Here is a 19252-nt window from a genome sequence, read left to right on the forward strand (position 1 = left end):
CCACTGCCAGAGGGCAGGGCTGGATGGGAGATTGGGAATTGGGAATTGTTCCCTGGCAGGCTGGGATGGAATTCCCAGGGAGCTGGGGCTGCCCCTGCATCCCTGGCAGTGCCCAAGGCCGGGCTGGACACCGGGGCTGGGAACACCTGGGACAGTGGGAGGTGTCCCTGCCATGGCAGGGGTGGCACTGGGTGGGATTTGGGGTCTCCTCCACCTCAATCGTTCTCTGATTCTGTGATTTAATCAAGTTGAATCAAACACCTCAGTTCTGCACAGCAATAAGTTCTTTCTGCTGTTGAACAGCTGTGATCGCTAAAATGCCTTTTCAGGGTGTCTGATGACAATGCCAGCTGAAATCCCCTGGCCTTGCCCAGTCCAAGCCCATGAGGACATTCCTCACATCTGCTCCCACAAATTCCCTCCCAGAGCATTTCAGAGTCAAAGCCTTGCCCTGATCAAACTTAATAAACCTTCAGTGCTTTGTGTTTTGGTTGATGCGTTCCAAGAAATCTTTTTAAATTCCATCTTTCTCCATAAAATTCACCCTGTGGTTTTAGGAGCAGCCTGACAAAACAAAACCATTTAATTCTCTATGACAATTAATTTGGAGATGGTAATAATTGCACAAGATCTTATCTCTGCTGCAGAAACATAAAACACTTGCTATGGGCATGGGAAATAAAGTAATACAAAAGAAGAATCTCTTTTTTCCTATTCTGCACTCTCTCCACAGTAGTTAATTTGCTCTGAGTATAAAATCAATCCTTCCAATGTGGGACTTTAGGAAAGCTCAAGGCTTCAATCCTGCTGCCATTAATCAGTGTTAAAATTCACACTGAAATCTGTGATCTGGGAGCCACAGATTCCAGTTTTATTTTAAAACTATGTTGATTGTCCCTTGCATTTCCAGGATGAAGATCCACTCTAAACTGAATTTACATTTAATTTTTTTTTTTTAATGAAACGGTGAATGTTGGGAAGGACAAAATCCCATTCTGGGCAGGTTCCTTTGCATGCAAAGTACAACAGAGAGGCACTGTTAAAAAGGAACTGCAAAGCCAAAGGTCAAAGTGATTTCAAGTAAGAAATACGCATTAAGTGCAATGGATAAACACATAGGGGACAACTTTGCACATAAATGCATTTAACCAACTTCTGAGAGATGCATAAATCATCTGGGTTTGCTAGAAATGACTGATCCTCTCCTGGCTTCTTTATACTTCAGAATTAAGTGGGTTTGGTTTTTACACCCAACCCCAGAGCAAGCAAAGGAAAAGCTGCTCAAGACTGACATTTTCTGGTTTAGTCTGAGGTGCTGCTTTCTAAGTCCGGGTCACTTTCCACCTTAGCCTGAGTGTGCTCCTTTAACTGCTGTCTGAATATAAATTCCATTAGCAAACCATGATTTCTCTAGGAAAAATAAATTCTTTAGAATTTTTTTGCTCAAACAAATCAGTCAAATGTTGCACTCAGCAATCCTGTTTTAGCCTGAGTTGCAGAAATGGGCACCTAAAGGACAATTTTTCTGGGTGTTCCTGTCTGGCAGCAACCAGAAATGCAATTCTCCAGGCTCCCATTTAAAGAAACCTCACCAGAGCAGGCACAGCCATGTGTGTTGGGGACTCCCAGCCTCAGGAAACCTTTACTCCACCAATAGCTCCCATTCTGGGGAGGAAACAAACTTCCTGAAGACATACTTCAGACACTTGTGGGAAATAGAGAAATGCTTGAGGCTGAGGGCCACAGAGCCCTGGGGAAGTATTGATTGTTGCATTTGAAAAAAGCTTTGGAACAATGCCAGTCTGGGACTCACAATTCCATTGCTGCAGAGACAGGATTTGCAGCATGGGCCTCGGAAAGAGCAGGGCTGCCAGCCACAGACCAAGCCACCATTTCCCCAGATAAGGAGACAATGCCAGGTATTTTTCTATTATTAAATCTATTGTTCCTCAAGCCTTCAGCCCCAGCTGGAGCCTTCTTACATAAACCAGTTAAGATACATCTCTTCAATGTCTAATTCTTTACTTTAAGTTCTGGTTGCCTAGAAACTCTCTAAAAGACCTGGATTTTAATTTTTTTCTCTTTGTTTATGTTTTTGCCAACAGTTAGTTAGGTAACAGATTAATCAAATCATAGGTGTTTGTGACAGAAACCTGGGTGACAGACTGAAAGCTGGGGCAGTGTTTGTTTCCTGCATCCCAGGAGTGCCAGACTCCACTGATGACCTTGCTACCACCAAATTTCCACAGCTATGGAAATTGCAGATGATGTCTGCTTAGATCAAGAGCAATAACTGAGAATTACAGGATTATATCATCACTGGACAGAGCAGATTTATCTGTGCTATCAGTTTCTGTAATTAGCAGGACATGCACTTCCACTTTGCAGGATTATTATATCACATTTTTATATTAAGATAAATCAAGCTGTCTAGTTTAGATCCAAGTTTAGAATGTTCTGCTGGACCTTCTGGATGCTAAAACACACCTTCTGCTGCATCAGACACCAACCAGATTCACAAGTCCCAGCCTATGTCAATGGCATAAACATTATAAAATAATCACCTGCTGTGTTTGGAGTCAGCAATGGGAATTAGCAGCAGAAGAGAGAATGGCAGATTTTCCCTTGATATTCAGCAGCACAACAAACAGAGGCACCAAAAAGAGCACTGGCTGTGCCTTCCTCACCCTGATCTGTTCTTCTGCTGTGATGGAGGGGAATGGATCACCTTTACTGTGGGGGTGTGAGCTCCACGTGTTCATCTGGGCACCAGATGTTGGAAGAATCAATTCAATGAACACAGAATCACAGAATCATTGGATTGGCAGAGACCTTCAACACTGAGCCCAACCCAGCCCCAACCCCTCAGCCAAACCCTGGCCCCAGTGCCACATCCAGGCTTTGTTAAACACACCCAGGGATGGGGACTCCACCACCTCCCCGGGCAGAACATTCCAGAACTTCATCACTCTTTCTGTAGAAAACTTTTTCCTGATATCCAAAGTGTATTTCCCTTGGTGCATCCCTGCTTTTTTAGCTGAATTAAAACCTAAACAAAACAAGAGTTTAGGTGACAAAATAGCATTTACAGTCTTCAAAGCCACTCATCCCTGCTGTCACTTGTTCTTACAGGTATAAATTCTTCCTCATTTCTAACCAAAATAGTTTTTAGAGATAATAAGCAAGAGCTTTGTAAGATTAAGTGTTTCAAAAGTACCTTTAAGAACATAAAAAGGGACTTAGAAGTCATTCAGAAACAGGTAAAACTAAATAAGAGTGACTTCATTTCCATTTCATTTTCTACTCTCATAAAGCTTAGTTTATTCAGGTCTGATTAATTAATGTCTACAAAGAGTTCCAAAAATATAAAACACTACATAAATACTAAATAATAATAGAGTACTGAAGGAAAAGCTAATTTGTTAATTTGCATGGAGTTTTAGGAATCAGCATTTATTTATTTATTTATTTCCCCTGTGCAAGCAGGCCCGTCCAATCCCTTTTAGCTTTTTTAGTAGAAAATGCTTTGGCAGCTACAGGACAAAGGGCAGATGTTCCTGAGGAAGGAAGTAAAAAAGGGTTTGTGCTTCTGAGGGAAATGCTGTAGCATCCAGACTCTGGCTGTTTCTCTGGTTTTACACCCCAATTTCCCCATGAAATCCTTGTTCATGAATAAAGCTCTGGTACTAAAAAGTCCATCAGGCCCAAACACAGGTCAAAGGCTCCTCCAGGAAAAGGTGCCTCTGATTTTACCAGGAGACATTTGCATTTTTAAAATAAATAATCAGCTTCAAACTTTCTGCACTCATACACCTTAACCTGCTGGACACCTCCATCTTCAGGAGGTATTTTATCCTTTCTGTGCTACTCAAACCAGGCCTTTTATTAAATCTTTTATTAAATTGGTACTTTGCTGCTCACTGGACTATTTGGCTCTTTTGGGGAAAAGCAGAGCAGCAAAGAGCCCGGTTGTTTGGTTTAGCAATGAAGCTTCCCACACATGCAATGCTCATTTATTTCAGTGAGAATGTCCCCACTAATGACACCAGCTACCCTCAGAGCTCAGCCTGGCAGTGCCACTCTCACAGAGAGGACAAGGGCTCCACAGGAGCCGTTCCCATGCACCAGGCCAATAACCCACAAACGGGAAAGGATTTTCACAAAAGGCCCAAATGGTTTCCAAGGAGCCATTACGGCACATCAGGTAAATAAAATATTATTGAAATGGATTTTTTGCATTTAAATCACTTGCAGCAGGTGCATAGGAAGCAGCTTATAATAAAAAGGCTCCCATTCCTGGAATACTAACGAGGATCAACGGAAACATTCAGGAGAAGGGAGCAGGGGCAGGTTCTTGCCACGGCAAAAAGAACAATTCCCACAAAAAACATTCAGGAAAAGGGGGCAGGAACAGGTTCTCACCATGGCAAGAGGAACAATTCCCACAAAAAACATTCAGGAAAAGGGAGTAAGGGCAAGTTCTAGCCATGGCAAAAGGAACAATTTCCATAAAAACATTAAGGAGAAGGAAGCAGCAGCAGGTTCTTACCATGGCATGAGGAATGATTCCCATAAAAACATTTAACAAAAAGGAGCAAGAGCAAGTTCTTGCCATGGCAGGGGAACAATTCCCATAAAAACATTCAGCAAAAGGGATCAGAGGCAGGTTCTCACTATGGCAAGAGGAATGATTCCCATAAGATCATTCAGAAAAGGGATCAGCAGCAGGTTCTTATCATGGCAAGAGAAACAATTCCTACAAAAACATTCAGAAAAGGGATCAGGAAGAGGTCCTTACCATGGCAAGGGGAATGATTCCCATAAAAACATTCAGAAAAGGAATCAGAGGCAGGTTCTTACCATGGCAAGAGGAACAATTCCTATAAAAATAGGGCCCAGCAGCAGGTCCTTACCATGGCAAAGAGAACAATTCCCACAAAAACATTCAGCAGCAAAAGGGATCAGAGGCAGGTTCTCACCATGGCAAGAGGAACAATTCCCACAAAAACACTCAGCAAAAGGGAGCAGGAGCAAGTTCTTACCACAGCAAGGGGTGCAATTCCCATAAAACCATTCAGAAAAGGGACCAGCAGCACGTCCTTATCATGGCAAAGGGAACAATTCCCATAAAAATAGGGAGCACGGGCAGCTTCTCACCATGGCAAGAGGAATGATTCCCATAAGAACATTCAGGAAAAGGGGGCAGGAACAGGTTCTCACCATGGCAAGAGGGACGATTTCCATAAAAATAGGGATCAGCAGCAGGTCCTTACCATGGCAAGGGGCACGATTCCCACAAAAACATTCAGAAAAGGGATCAGGAACAGGTGCTTACCATGGCAAAAGGAACAAATCCCACAAAAACATTCAGAAAAGGGATCAGGAATAGGTGCTTACCATGGCAAGGGGAACAATTCCCACAAAAACATTCAGAAAAGGGATCAGGAACAGGTGCTTACCATGGCAAAAGGAACAATTCCCACAAAAACATTCAGAAAAGGGATCAGGAACAGGTGCTTACCATGGCAAAAGGAACAAATCCCATAATCACATTCAGAAAAGGGATCAGGAACAGGTGCTTACCATGGCAAGGGGCACGATGCCCACGAACATGGTGCGGCTGACGAAGATCTCGGACACCACGAGCTCGCTGACCGAGTCGTCCCGCGGGTACTCCACCTGCCAGGTGATCTGCTGGGCTCCTGCCAGGCTGCTGCCGTTGTCAATCTCAAAATCCATCTGCAGGATCTCGTAGGAGGTCATGTTTGCTCTGGAAAGCAAGGCACAATTCCCCACATCGTCACTGGGGTGTTGATCGCAAAGCGGATTTTCATTTCTCTTTCTGCCATTAAATTCACATTAAATTCAGCGTCTCAGACTTGAGACACTGACAGAAACCTAAATAAAACTGCACAGGGGCAACTGCAGAACTTTCTAAGCAAGGTGAAACTTCATATTTTAATTTCCTGAAATGGAAACATTTTTCCCATTAAACTCGGGCATTCATTCTCCATAATCACAATGAACTTGCAGAATAAGCTGCACACCCTTGGAAAAGCAGTGCACAGAAGTTGCTAAATTATTTAATACAACATTATTATAATTTTGATGCTGCAAAACAACAGAATACTTGGCCATTCCTCATGTTCTACCAGAAATGAGCTCTTGTGGAGGGAAAAAAAGTCTTTCAAACCCAAACTGGTCTTTATCTCAGTGAAAAAATGGATTTGCAGAAATTATACATGACAATAAATGAGGGGTAGATTATCCCTATTTTGAATTCATGACAACATTCTCCTCGTCAGTGGTGCAGACTTGTAATTATATGGCAATCGTGTATTCCTCATCTGGAAATAAAAGTTTAAAAGTAAAGAAATGGATATAAATGCACAGCAGTCAGAAATGAATCTAAGAATTACTTCTGCTTCCTTTCTCAACAACAACTCTTATCACTTTCCTCAGGTCCAAAGCTATGTAAATATTAATAATTAATCCTCAGGTTAGAAAAACAGATCTTGTTTTTGTGTTACAGAGAAGCAAACAGACACCAAGCTTTAACCAGCAGCACTCAGTGCATCCACAGCAGGGATCTGCTTACAAAATAGACCTTTGCTCATCCAAACTTCCCCACAAACTGAGTGGTTTCACAAATCATGCAAAGTTGACACACAAATATTTACCAAGAATACAAGTTCCAGACTCCCAGACAGACCCTGCAGTGTGGAGACCTGGTGGAGGTCACAGGCATGGAGAGAGGATGGAAGGGCTCTGGCTGCAGAGCCAGCTGCTTCTTCTCCTGGAGAAACACCCGATTTTACCAATACTGCTCAAGTTTGGGGGAAAATCTGAATTTGCTGTATGTCAGGCCAATGGGACATTCATTGTCTGTGTGTCCTTCCCTAAATCAGGCGTTCCAGGAGCTGTGCTCACAGTTTTAGCTGCTGCTGCAGACAACACAGACTTCAAACATCCTTTTCCTCTCCCCAAATGCACAGAGGCAGAATCTGGGTTTGCCATATGTTTCTGAAGGAGAATTGTAAAGAGGGAAAAGAATCTGAGCAGGAATTATTGATTTTCGTGTTTTCTTTCTGACAACAAACAACCTAAACATATGCTTCAATGCCTGGAGGATAAATATTTTCCATGCTGACAGAAGATAATATCCACCTCCAGGCACAACTAGAAGCTATTAAGGCATCTTTTGTGTGGCCAACCAGGCAACCGGCAAAAATCTTTTAAGATAAATTTTATTACATAATAATAGGGATGTAATTAAACCATTTCTGTTAAAAACATAAACTGAACTTCATTGTTTTCTATGTATCACCTCCAGCAGTTTGTTTTATCTAAATTGCATACAATTAATATGCTCACAACACAGAACTAAAATTCAGATATGAGCTCTCCACTAACTATGGATTTAGAGATTGGGCCTGTCAAGGGATGTTTAGGTCTGCAATTTCACTTCAGCCTGTTCAGGCCAGTAGTTGCCACTCACAAAACCACCCAGGAGTGGTTTCAAACTGAGAACAAAACCACCAGTGGAGGATTTGGGTACAGAGACACCAATTAAATACTAGGTCAGGTTAGTCTGCAAGGACAAATCCATTCCGTGGGTCCCACTGATTGGCATTTGAGTTCAGCCCACAACACCTTCAATTATTCTTTTCCTGGTTTTCCTTTTACACATCCAGAAAGAAACCACAACACTGGGCTTGTACTCTTATACATAAACCTTCCTCAGATGCAGCTCCATTAGCAGGTGAATTCAAACAAAACGACACAAACAGCTGAATTACAACAAAGCTACATTAGCAGGTGAATTCAAACACAGCTACATGAACGGGTGAATTCAAACAAAACTGCATTAGCAGGTGAATTCAAACACAGCTACATGAACGGGTGAATTCAAACAAAGCTGCATTAACAGGTAAATTAAAACAAAACTACATGAACAGGTGAATTAAAACAAAACTGCCTTAACAGGTGAATTGAAAGAAAACTACATTAACAGGTGTATTCAAACAAAACTGCATTACCAGGTGAATCAGAACAAAGCTGTCCTCCCTCCCAGATCTCAATCCTGGCTCCAAAGAGAATCCTTAGCACCACTTGGAAAAACAACTCCAAACATTTGCCAGAGGTTTTCTGCTTTGTCTCAGCAGCCAATTAAGTAGCATGACACGTGAATATTGATTAAAGAAGGTTCCACTCCTCTCTTGGGCTTCTGCTGCAAGAGATGGCCTTGAACCATCTTTCACCTGCAGAGCCTCCCCTGAGCACACAGCTTTGGCAAACCAGGATTCAGCTTTCTGCTCTCCTATTCCTCAGCAGGTGAATGAGTTTTCTCTAAAATTATGGGTTTTGTCCTCTTTAGAGCTTGAGCCTTGGAGCAATGCCAGGTGCTGTGGAATCTGGGACACCGAGCACCCCACGGATGAATTCACCCTCTTTGTTCTAAGCTTCTTCCCAGGTTACAGCTGTAACAAACTCATGATAAAACCTGAAAAGTGAATTTCTCTCATGTTCAGACTAGTGCTCACCTACTGGCTGCTTCATCTCTTATCCTACAGAGGTTTCCTGCTGGAAAGGCTGGTATTACATTCATAATTCCTGCAATTTATTAACCATCCTCTGCAATACCGTGTGGGAGACCACTGCCTTTTTCTACTGAAATTGATGGAGGTTGCTAAAGTAAAACCAGAGATAAATTAAACCATAATCAAGACCTCAAATGTCAGCATTTACTTATGTCAGCTCCATTAGCTGATAAATTCCCATCCCAACACCTGCATTTCAATTTCTCTCCTGGCTGTGCAGCATAACCACTGAAAGGCTTTTTAAAAGCAGGAGTTCCCCCTGCCAGGGCAAACCTTCAGCTTCTGCTCTGGTTTGGAACTGGGGGCAGAACCTTGCCCTTGGTGGCCACTGTCCATGTGCCTGCTGGAGACAAAATGCCACCAGTGGGAAAATGCACAAGCAGAGAAGACAAGCACTGTAACTCATGCTGTTATCAGCCATTAAATCCCGTTAAACCAAACTTTATCCTATCAAGATTCTTCAGCTTTTCCTGGAGACTTATTTCATTTTTCTCTTAAATAAGTTTGCACTCTTGGGGAGAGTCTGATGGAATCCAAGGACTATAAATCACTTCTCCCTTCCAAATCTTTTCTCTCTTTTTAGTTAAATATTTCTATTGTCCAGTGAAGTTTTTTCCTGGTTTAGGATTTTGCCAAACTCTAGTTTAGAGAAGCAATAAAAAATAAAAAGTCAAAATTACTTTTATAAAAAAAGATTATTTCCTGCAAGCACAAGGAAAAGACCTTATAATTTTAGGCAGCTGGCATGCTTGCTAATAAGTCCATTTCTATGGAAATGAGTTCATAACTATTAATTTTGCCTGCTCCTGATCTATTCTTGATGAGCCTTTCAAATTTAGAAAAGCGCTTCATGATTCTCTCAATTTGGTAATTACTAACTCCCTTTGATGAATCCAGCCCAGTGTTTCAGACATGAGACATTCATTACACATTTTTCTCTCTGGTGAGAGAAGAAAAAATAAAACCCCATGGGTCTTTTTGGATTTATTTCCTCTCACAAACTCCTCTAAGTAGGTCCTCTTCTTCAAATGGTGATTTATAATCCTATTTGCACACCTTCACAATCCTGCCTCTGCTGGGGGCTGGAAAAATGCCCAAATCCTTGGGATTTCTGCCCAATCTCCTGTTGTCTGCCCTCATACCTGTCTGGTGCATTTACAGCCCAGCCAAGCTTTGTCACACCCAGTTCCCATCCCACACCCAGCTGGGAGCTGGGGTTGGGATCCCAGTCTGCACTTTGAGCACAGAATGGCAAATCCATTCCACAGAAAGCCAACTTTAGCTCCAACCAGCTCCAGAATAAAGGAGTTATCCCAATAAAGGACAGGAAAGTGCTGCTCAGTCCCAGAGCTTTCCCCATAGACACATCCACATAAAGGAGCTGCAGTTTATTTTTACAAAATAACAGATCTCTGTGAGGGTCCGGCACAGCTCTGATGTGAGAGGTTTTAACCAGCAGCATGAAATCACCTGGCACTGAAATAACAATGAATTCAATTTGTCTGAGCCCAACATGAATTATTGAATTAATGGAATGATACTGTGACTGATATTAATGCAGCAGCAACAGCACAACTGGTTTGTGTTTACCTTAAATAAACAAAATTATTCACTACTAAGAAAGACTAGCATTGCTAACCAAGCTGAAGGGGCTGCCCTGTGTGTTTGGGCAGAGAATGAGATGCAGGGGAGCATTTCTGGGCACTCTGCAGTGCCACACCAAGGCTCTGCTGGCTCCCACTCACGGGTCAGCAACAACTGAGCTGATGAAAGTCAGAGCCTTCTATTGCTGCACTTGGCTATTACAGGAAATCACAAGTTCCATTCACTCATAAAATAATGCTTTCAGTAAATGGCAATTTGTTTATGAGAGCCACAGCAGTGTAAACAACAGCCTCAAAAATGGAGCAGACATGAGGTATTGGGAAAATTGGAAAATAATAAATGTGGGATATCATGTTGCTTGAGAGTCTTTTCCAGGTTGATAATGGCCAATTCTTACTCTGACAAATTGTAACCAAATTCAATAAGAATTCAGTGACCTCACATTCCCAAGGCACATTAGTTTATCAAATACTTGAGTGAAAAAGGTCTCGCTCCTTTGGTCTCAAGAGGGTTAATTCTGTAAGTGTGGATTACTGAAGAGCAAACACTTACAGGAGGAGGCTTTTGGAGGTGCTCAAGACCCTCATTGCCTGCTGAAGTCAAATGAAGCAGCAGATGGCCAGGAGCTCTCAGGGAACACAACCACGCTCAAGGTCCTGACCTTCTCCCCCTGAGGAAATGAAGATCTGAGCAGTTTGAGATGAAGGAAATGAAAGCAAATCCCTACCAAGGGCAGCATGCAGATTGTGAATGATGCAGATTTGCATATTAACCCTTCTGCCTTGCTGAGAGCTGCCTTCCTGCCCAGGACACCCCCAAAACCTGGGTGTGCACCCCAAACACCTCCTGAGGGGGGCACCTGGGCTTGCACACAGCTCTGACTGATAAAGGATGGCAAAGCCTAAACCCTTTCCTCCCAGCGTGAATAGTTCTGGTGAGGCTGGGAGGACGCAGAGCTGCTGTCCAACACAGAACTTTTTATTTTCCCAAACATTTTTTGGTGCCTGATCTCGGTTTTCTTTCACTGCCATAAAAATTCATGCTCTTCACAGAGGTACAGGCCGAGAAAATGGCCACAGAGGATAAACCCAAGCTGCTAAATCCATTAAGAATGTATGGATTGACACAGCATGTTTTAATAATCCAGTAAAAGCCATAAAAACAACAAGAAAATATTTTTGTTGAAAACACAGCACCAAGACCAGGTATTATGATGTTATTTTGCTTAGCCAACATCTTCCCACAACTGAAAACAATAAATCTAGATAATGAGCAAACCTTTTAAGCTCTTCAGCTTCTCCACTGCCAATTCACAACTGTGCTGCTCACTAACAATGTGCAATAACTTCCACTTTATTTGATTTTATCAACATCATCATGACAACCCTGGAGACAACTGAGACAATTGCTTCAATTATTTTTATTTGCTTGCACCCCTGTGACAGTGCACAGAAATGGTTCTGGTAAAAGAGTCCTTAGATACTCTTTAAGTCAACCTTTAACAAAACAACTTTTAGGAGTGAACTTGGGATGGAGTAATTGGTGAGCTCCACTTGCTGGGCACTGGGAGCCCATTTGTACCTTTGTCATTACTCTCCCCTTTTGGAACAGCAAGCAATCTTTTGGGGCTTAAAAAAGCATTTTGATTGCACTGGGATATTTTTCCGACTACTATTTAGAACTTCTTTATTGCTGTGTTGTGTATTTCTTAAAATAAAGATTCTCTGTCAGGAGGAAGTCTTGTTGGGAAACAACAAACACATCCAGTGAGAAACTGGGGCCAGGCAAATATAGAGGGAGCTATTGTTGTTTAAAAAATAAGAATGATTTTATGATGAAAGACTTATGCTGGCACCTATCCACTTAATAAATATCAACAGCCCAAATGGTGCTTATAATTTTTCTTCAACTATTGAGAAATCCTTACATTTTTACATGCCATAATCACATGGTCTATTTTCAACATTGCTGTGAAAGCAGCCGAAATACATCAAAAAGCAGAGATGAATTTTTAAATAACCAGTGACTGAAAATGAAAGCTAATAAATTCAGTGGCACAAGAAGCTCTTTGCAGAGCAGGAACTCACATACAAAGATCTCTGCAGACTCTCCAAAGGTCTTTACAAGAACCAGAGTGCAGCTCTGGGTGACCCAAGGCACGGGGAACTTCAGCTGAGCTGAAAACACTTCAGGGAAAACCCAGGGGAGGGACAGGGGCATCCAGAGGCTCCATGAGACAGGAAATATTCCCTGGGAATCCCTGGTGGCGCTGGGCTGTGCACACTGCCACCACACAGGCACACAGCTGAGTTTGCTGTCCCCTCTGGGCCCAGCTCCTCCTCAGCAGCACCAGCTGAGCACAGCTTCACTCAGAGCCTTGCCTTCCCCAGCCAGATCTGCAATGGGAGCGGGCACAGTTTGATTTATCTGTGCCTCTCCCAGATGCTCTGTGAGCCTCAGGAGGGGTGATTCTCCTGACAGGCACCCTCAGTGAGGCTCTGGAGTTTTGTATTTACCAATGTTCACAATTCCTCACCTTGCCAGGCAGAGGTCAGACCAGGGGGAAGTGACCTGGAGCCACCCTAACAGCTCAGCCCACCCCTCCAACAAGCTTCCTTACCATTGTAAACACTATTTAAACTATTTTAATGTGATATTAGCATCAGGTGATCAGACCTTTCTGTGTGCACCAACCCCATGAGAAAAGAAAATCCCTCCTAGAGCCAGGAGGAAGCTCCTTGGTACCCAGTTGCTGTTTTGATTTCAGAATTACAATTGAGGCTGACAGCTGAATCTCCCTGGGGAGAAAAATCAGCCAGAGGGGATCTGGAGATGTAAATTCCCCAGGCAGGGAATTTCTGAATGGAAGCAGGAGGGAGCCAAGCTGCAGCCTGTGACAGGAGCACCCCTGAACTGCTGCAGGATGCAGAACAGACAAATGAGGCTCTCCCCGTGAGCATCCAAAAAGCCTCATTCAACAGTTAATTGAAAGAATTAAAAACTTGGAATTTAATCCATTGCTTAATGGCCAGACTGTGTAAATAATTAAATAACAGAATATCAGAGGGGAAATCAAAAACCAGTCCATATTTTTCTCTCTACAGCTTGCTAAGGCTGCACAGAACTCATAGGTCTGCTGTGATGCCACCTGCATTAAATAATTAAAGAAAAAAAATCAAAATAGGGGCATGGCAAGAATTATTTTACTCCTCCTACATTCTGTTCAGCTCCAAACAAGTTTAAGCACCTGATGAACTAGACCTGGCTCTCCTTGAATCCAGTGTTCTCTTAGATGGAGAGGGAACGTGCAGGGTGTGCTGTGGCTGAGAAATAAATGTCCATGGCAGCATCCTCAAAGCAGTGAGGGCAGGGAGCAGGGCAGCCCATTAACATCAGCACAAACGGGACCTCCTCTCTCCCCACTCCCCTGACAGGCACATGGTGTGCACAAAATTGGTTTATTTTAAAGGCTGATAATTATGTTTTACAAAAGAGTTAAGCTCTTCCTCTCGCTGTTGGTACCCACTGAACAGACAGTAAAAACATGAAAGTGAAACTGGCACAGAAACATCAGTTTCCCGTGTTTTAATTAATAAACAAGATTAATTTATCCAGCTGAGCAAACAGAGGGTGGCTCAGGGTCTGTGTTCAGTGTATGAACAGAAAGAGCCATCTGCAGTAAGTCTCTGAACCTCCACCCTTTGCTGTTTGAGCTGAAAGTCCTGATCTTCACACCAGAACTAAAAGCAAGAGATAAGCAAAGAGTTCCCATGTAAGTCACCCCATTAAAAGATCATTTCTGTCCTAAAAACGAATCCAAATTTTCCTAGACATGCAAAGATAACCCCAAATAACAAACCACAGAGGGGCGCATTTAATATTTCTCCTTTTAAAAATCATTCCACAATTATTTTTTAATGGCGCTAAAGTAAGGTCAGCACCACAGGCACGCTGTAAGATCTCCAGGTCACCTTTCCAAAGGGCAGCCACGACCTTGGCACACTCCCAAGACAGCAATTTCCAACACTGACAGCTCAAGGGGAGCTGCTGGGACACTGCTCAAGGTCACACCCTGAGCAAATGAGTGCAGGCACAAGTGAGGTTCATTCACTCAGCCTCTGAAAAGGAATAATTAGAGAGGAAGGGGCAGAAGTGGTGCTGCACCCAGCCTGTCCCACCCACTGTATGGTAAAAGCCAAAACATGATCCCAAAACTTCATTTAAAGGAGTTTCCTCAGCAGTGAAGCCTTCAACAACCTGAGATGGGGTGGGCTGAGTGTCCAGGCTGAGCAGACACCTGCACATGTGGAACCATCACACCAAGGACATTTCCATCCCTCCTGCTCTCAGGGAGGCTGAGCAATGACCCAAAGTGGCAAAACGACCCAAAATCACCAGTGACAGAAATGCTGCTGTGATGGATGGGCTGTTCCACTGACTCCCTTTTGGCCCACTGTGGCAGTCACACAATCTGGGCATGGTTCTGCTTTTTCATTTGCCTTGCTACTATCAAAAAATTTCACCCAAGCAAAAATACCAGCTGTCACAAAGCACAAAGAGACAGATGAAAGGGTTTCTAGAAAAAGAAGGCAGGCTCCTGTAAGTGCTGCAATTCATGCTAAACTACAGAAAATATCCCCAACATCACGGGTTAATGCCAAGCAGAATGTACAAAATCATTCTCCTGCTATTCCTCCCTTTTCTGAGTCTCTTCAGGATTTCATCATCTCTTCCCTTCTCCTGCCCCCTCCCAACTCCCTTCCTCCCCATGCAAGAATGTGCTCAGCCCTGGAAAATTGTTCAGCTGAAATCCTGAGATTTTGTCGAGGCCTGGCATTCTTTGGACAGCTGTATTTACACCCCTGGCTGCTGGGTAGTCATGCTGGAAGCAATTAGCTTTCATGCTTTTTCAATATTGCCTTTCAAAAACTTTGAGATCCCTCATCTCTATCGATTTAGATGTAGAGAAGCACAGAAAAAATTTAAAAAAAATAAAAAAAGAGAATTCATCCATATGCTGAGCTCCTTTAGTCTCATTCAAATGCAGCAACTTCAGCTCCCCACCACCAATGAATGCCACCACAGCCACGTCCCCAGCACATCAGGGGAGATGCTCAAAGGCCTTGGAAACCATCACCACAACCCTCAAAGGCAGCAGCTTCCAGCACTGCTGGGTGCAGGGAAGGCTCAGCAGCCAGCAGTGGGACAGGTCACCTTCCAGCACCTCCCTGCAGTTTAACAACACTTTCAAGTGTGTATTTCATATTTTTCTAAGAGGGAAATCTGTCAGTGCTGGACTATTTAAAAAAAAAGAGAAAAAAGGGAATGGAAAGAAAAAACAGAAGAGCGTAGCTAAATGTATACTGATTGCAGTAATTGCATCCATTCCTCTGCTGGAAAGTCTTGTATTGTATTTCTAATATTGCTGATAAGTGCATTCACAACATGATTAACTGCCTGCAGACAAGAATGGCTATTATGTTTAACAGACTGATTAGCAAGTGACAGAGCTGCAAACTGTACTCCTGGTAAATTGGCTGCTTTTAAATTACAGCAACTTTTTTATGGCTCCATTTTTAAAATGCAATGGCTTGTTACACATATGCCACGTAAATTCCTATCTGACAGTAAGGAATAGAGGATACTGAGCTTTTAACTTTTAGTCTTCAGATCTCAATTAAAGCATTGCTCATTTTCTTGTTAATTACACCAAAAGCTGCACTGTACATGGCTCTCATCAGGCATCATCTCATTTTCACTATTAGTCTTTCCAAAGCTACCCTTAAACACAGGGACAGGGATTTCAGTCCTTCTCTTTCTGAAGTTCTGCCTTATTTTTGCTGGTTCTGTAAGCAGATAACTAAGACAGGATTTAGTGTATTCTTCCCAGGATTTGATTAATTCCCCTTCTCACAGCTGCAGGCTCCTTTTCCATGGACTCTCAGAAGCCCCAGCGCCCTCGGAGCAAGGCAAAGGGAAGAAGTGCAGGGTCTGTCCCTGCTCAGCCCCTGGAACTGAATCACAAATCTCAAACCCTCCTCAGTTCACACTGGCCACGGCATGAGGCTCAGCCCTGCTCCTGCTCCAAGTGAAATGAGCTCCTCATTAATTCCCTCTCTTTTATCCCAACAAAGGGTAGGATTTGGGCACCCAGCTCCTTGCAATCCTGCCATGCAATGCACGGCTCTGGCTTTTTGATTGCTCTTATTTTTATCTCTGTAATGTAAAAGAGCACCAGCCTTGTTTGGGGCCCCTGTGTATTTCATACAAACACAGCTACAGACACAGTCATGACCCCAGAGAGTTTGCAGTCCACAAGACAGAGAGAGAAGAGAGATTTAACAATCTGCACCAATTTAAATTCATACAGAAGGCACAAACCCTTTAAGCACAAATTTATCTAGAGACTTTCAAGCTCAATGACATCATGTACTTCAAACCAACTTATTTATAACATAAAGCTTAGTATAACTTGTAAGGAGATAGAATAAATCAATTTGCTCTATCACAGAACTTCATCAGATACAATACAGATGGCTCTGCTACCACGGTTAAAAATAACCTCCACATTTTTACATCAGCTCAAGGCATTTATCAAAGCAGGAAAGTGGAGGAGGAGGAGGATGTTGTCTGGCTTGCACACAGTAATGGGAATATCCACCCAGCAGTCTGGGGCTTTTATTAATCTTCTGTCACGTGTTTATAATTCTATTCTGAACTGGGAGAATTCCGCTTCCAAAATCATTTCTCTTTGCTAAATACCAGGACAGAGCAACTTGAAGTTGTCTATTGAACGTAGATTAAGAGGGGAGAAAATAATCCAGAGGGCAGCCTGGTTGTAGAAGGGGATAGAAAACACTTGAGCACCAAACCCACTCTAAAGCAAACCTGGCTGAGCAGCCAGCACTTCCTGCAGGATAAAAAGGGTGATGGAATTACCAGAGCCTGAGATTGCACACAGCAGTGGCTGTGCAGGTCTGGCACCCTCCTGCAAGCTCCCCAGCCAGCCAGCTTGTGGCTCCCAGATAATCTGCACTGGACAGAGTGCATAAACACCACAGCCCTGCAAATAATGCAGCTGCAAGAAGGAAATTCATTTGTTTCTCAGCTTTCATCGCTCTTGTTCTCACATTCCACCCACAGAGGGGAAATTAGGTGTTGATGTTTGCTCAGGATTTATTGACTGGAGGGTTCCCTGGGAGGTTCCTCCAGGAGCTCTGCTCAGCTCTTCCCTCTGCAGGGAAAGCACTGGGGAGAGGGCACAGAAAGCCACCATGGGCAAAGGGCTGCCAACGCCCGAAGGGACAGGATCATCCTCTGTGCTGGGAGGGAATTCCAGAACCTGTGCAACCCCTGCAAACCAAGGAGGGAGAGCTCGTGCTGTGACCACTTTTTCACTCTTTTTAAACCAGGTATAACAAGCTCCCGGGTCAGCCAGAGCTCTGACATCTGCTGCCTGAGATTTTTCTTCATAATGAGCTCCCTAAAGAAGACCAGAAGCCTTTGTAGCTCAAATAAAGGCAGATTTCATCACAATGAACCTAGAATATGTAACATTAAACAGGGAAAACTCCAAGCAACTGGATCAAACAGAAGGGAAGTAAAAAGCCATGTACACAGCCCTCCCCAGGCTGGAGTCACTGCAGGCAAGCCCTCCACACTGACTGCCAGCTAACCTGGAGATCCCTGGGTGCAGCAGAGCCTGCCCTCACCTGGGACATCCTTTAAAGATTTTAAAACATTAAGGGAAAAAAAAAGATACATTCGATGCACAATTTAAACTTATTGCATATTAAAATATAAATTTGTCATTCCCTACTACATCACTTTATCCACTGCTCCATGCCCATATTTTGTTTTCCAGGGGATTACAACAGCACAGCTAATTATGTGAATGCTTCTGCAGGTCATAATTGGGAATGAGATCAGTTGATTAACTACTTTGATAAAGATTCCAACGAGTATTGGGAGAAAGTGGGACAATCCCTCAGGGCCACCTGGCCTGGTGGGAGTGTCCCTGCCCCAGCTGGGCTTTGGAGCTGGGTGATTTTTAGGGCCCCTTCCAACCCAGGCCATTCCATTTTTCTGTGATTTTGGTTATCTTTAACATCTGACTTTCTCACCCTCATTATTACTGAAATTATCATGGATAACAGGCCCGTGTGTTCCTCCCCTCCATTTCATTATTATCTCGTTCCATTATTTACCGAGCATCCAAAGCCCAACTGGGAATGTGCTCCCAGGAGTGAAAGGATCACAGATCTGCTTCCTGAAATGAAACAATCACGACAGCAAAAAGATCAATCACTGCAAGAAGATCAATCATGCAAAGGTCCAGTGAATAACCCAGCAGGCCACAATGCTGCTTTGGAGATCTGCAAGCAGCCAAGAGATGATCATACTCTAATTAAAACAGCAAACTGCAAAAGGCATCCCAAAGGTTTTCCTCCCGCCCAGCCCTGCACAGACATCAGGCAATAAACTAAACATCAAGTTGCTCTGGGAGTTGTTTTCATAAACAAAATACAGATAATGAGGTATCCCTCAAAACTCTTCTCTTTTTTCAATTTTAATTTAAAACTGAGAGGATGTGTGGATAAAAGGGAAGGTGTCAGAAGCAAAAGGACAGATGGTTCTGCTGCCAGAGAGGTGCACAAAACTGAGGTTTATTACAAGCCTTTTATTTCACTTAGAGCTTTTTATTTACTCTTCTTTCTCCCTTCACTCACCTATTCATCTCCCCCTCAGAGCACTGCAAATTCAAGCTCCCATCGAATTCTTCTGATTCAAATTCAAATTGAAACACACAAAGCACAGCACCGCTTTCAGTGCAGAAGTTTCAAGGGTTTTGTTGCAGATTTTGGGGGCTTTTTTTTATTTTTTAAGTGTCTAACAAGCCAATTAGAGGCTGAATCAGTACCTTTGAGATGAATACACAGGAAATGAGAGGAACATGGCAGTGGTGACACATCCTGCAGCCCGAGCCCCTGGAACACGAGGCACGTGCTGTTATTTTATGTATAATGAGAAAATGCTACTGTGTTTAT

The 19252-nt window shown here is 43.2% G+C and overlaps 1 protein-coding gene across 1 annotated transcript in view; it reads right to left on the bottom strand.

Moving 5' to 3' along the window:
* TMEM132B (transmembrane protein 132B) overlaps positions 1–19252 on the bottom strand; it is a 218896-nt gene that overhangs the window by 68486 nt on the left and 131158 nt on the right. Inside the window, exon 4 of the mRNA XM_031059490.1 lies at positions 5584–5770. Coding sequence (XP_030915350.1) covers positions 5584–5770 — 187 coding nt within the window. The remainder of the gene's footprint in view (positions 1–5583; positions 5771–19252) is intronic.

The sequence above is a fragment of the Geospiza fortis genome, unplaced genomic scaffold, assembly GCF_000277835.1.
Source record: "Geospiza fortis unplaced genomic scaffold, GeoFor_1.0 scaffold145, whole genome shotgun sequence".
In the NCBI taxonomy this organism is placed as follows: Eukaryota; Metazoa; Chordata; class Aves; order Passeriformes; family Thraupidae; genus Geospiza; species Geospiza fortis.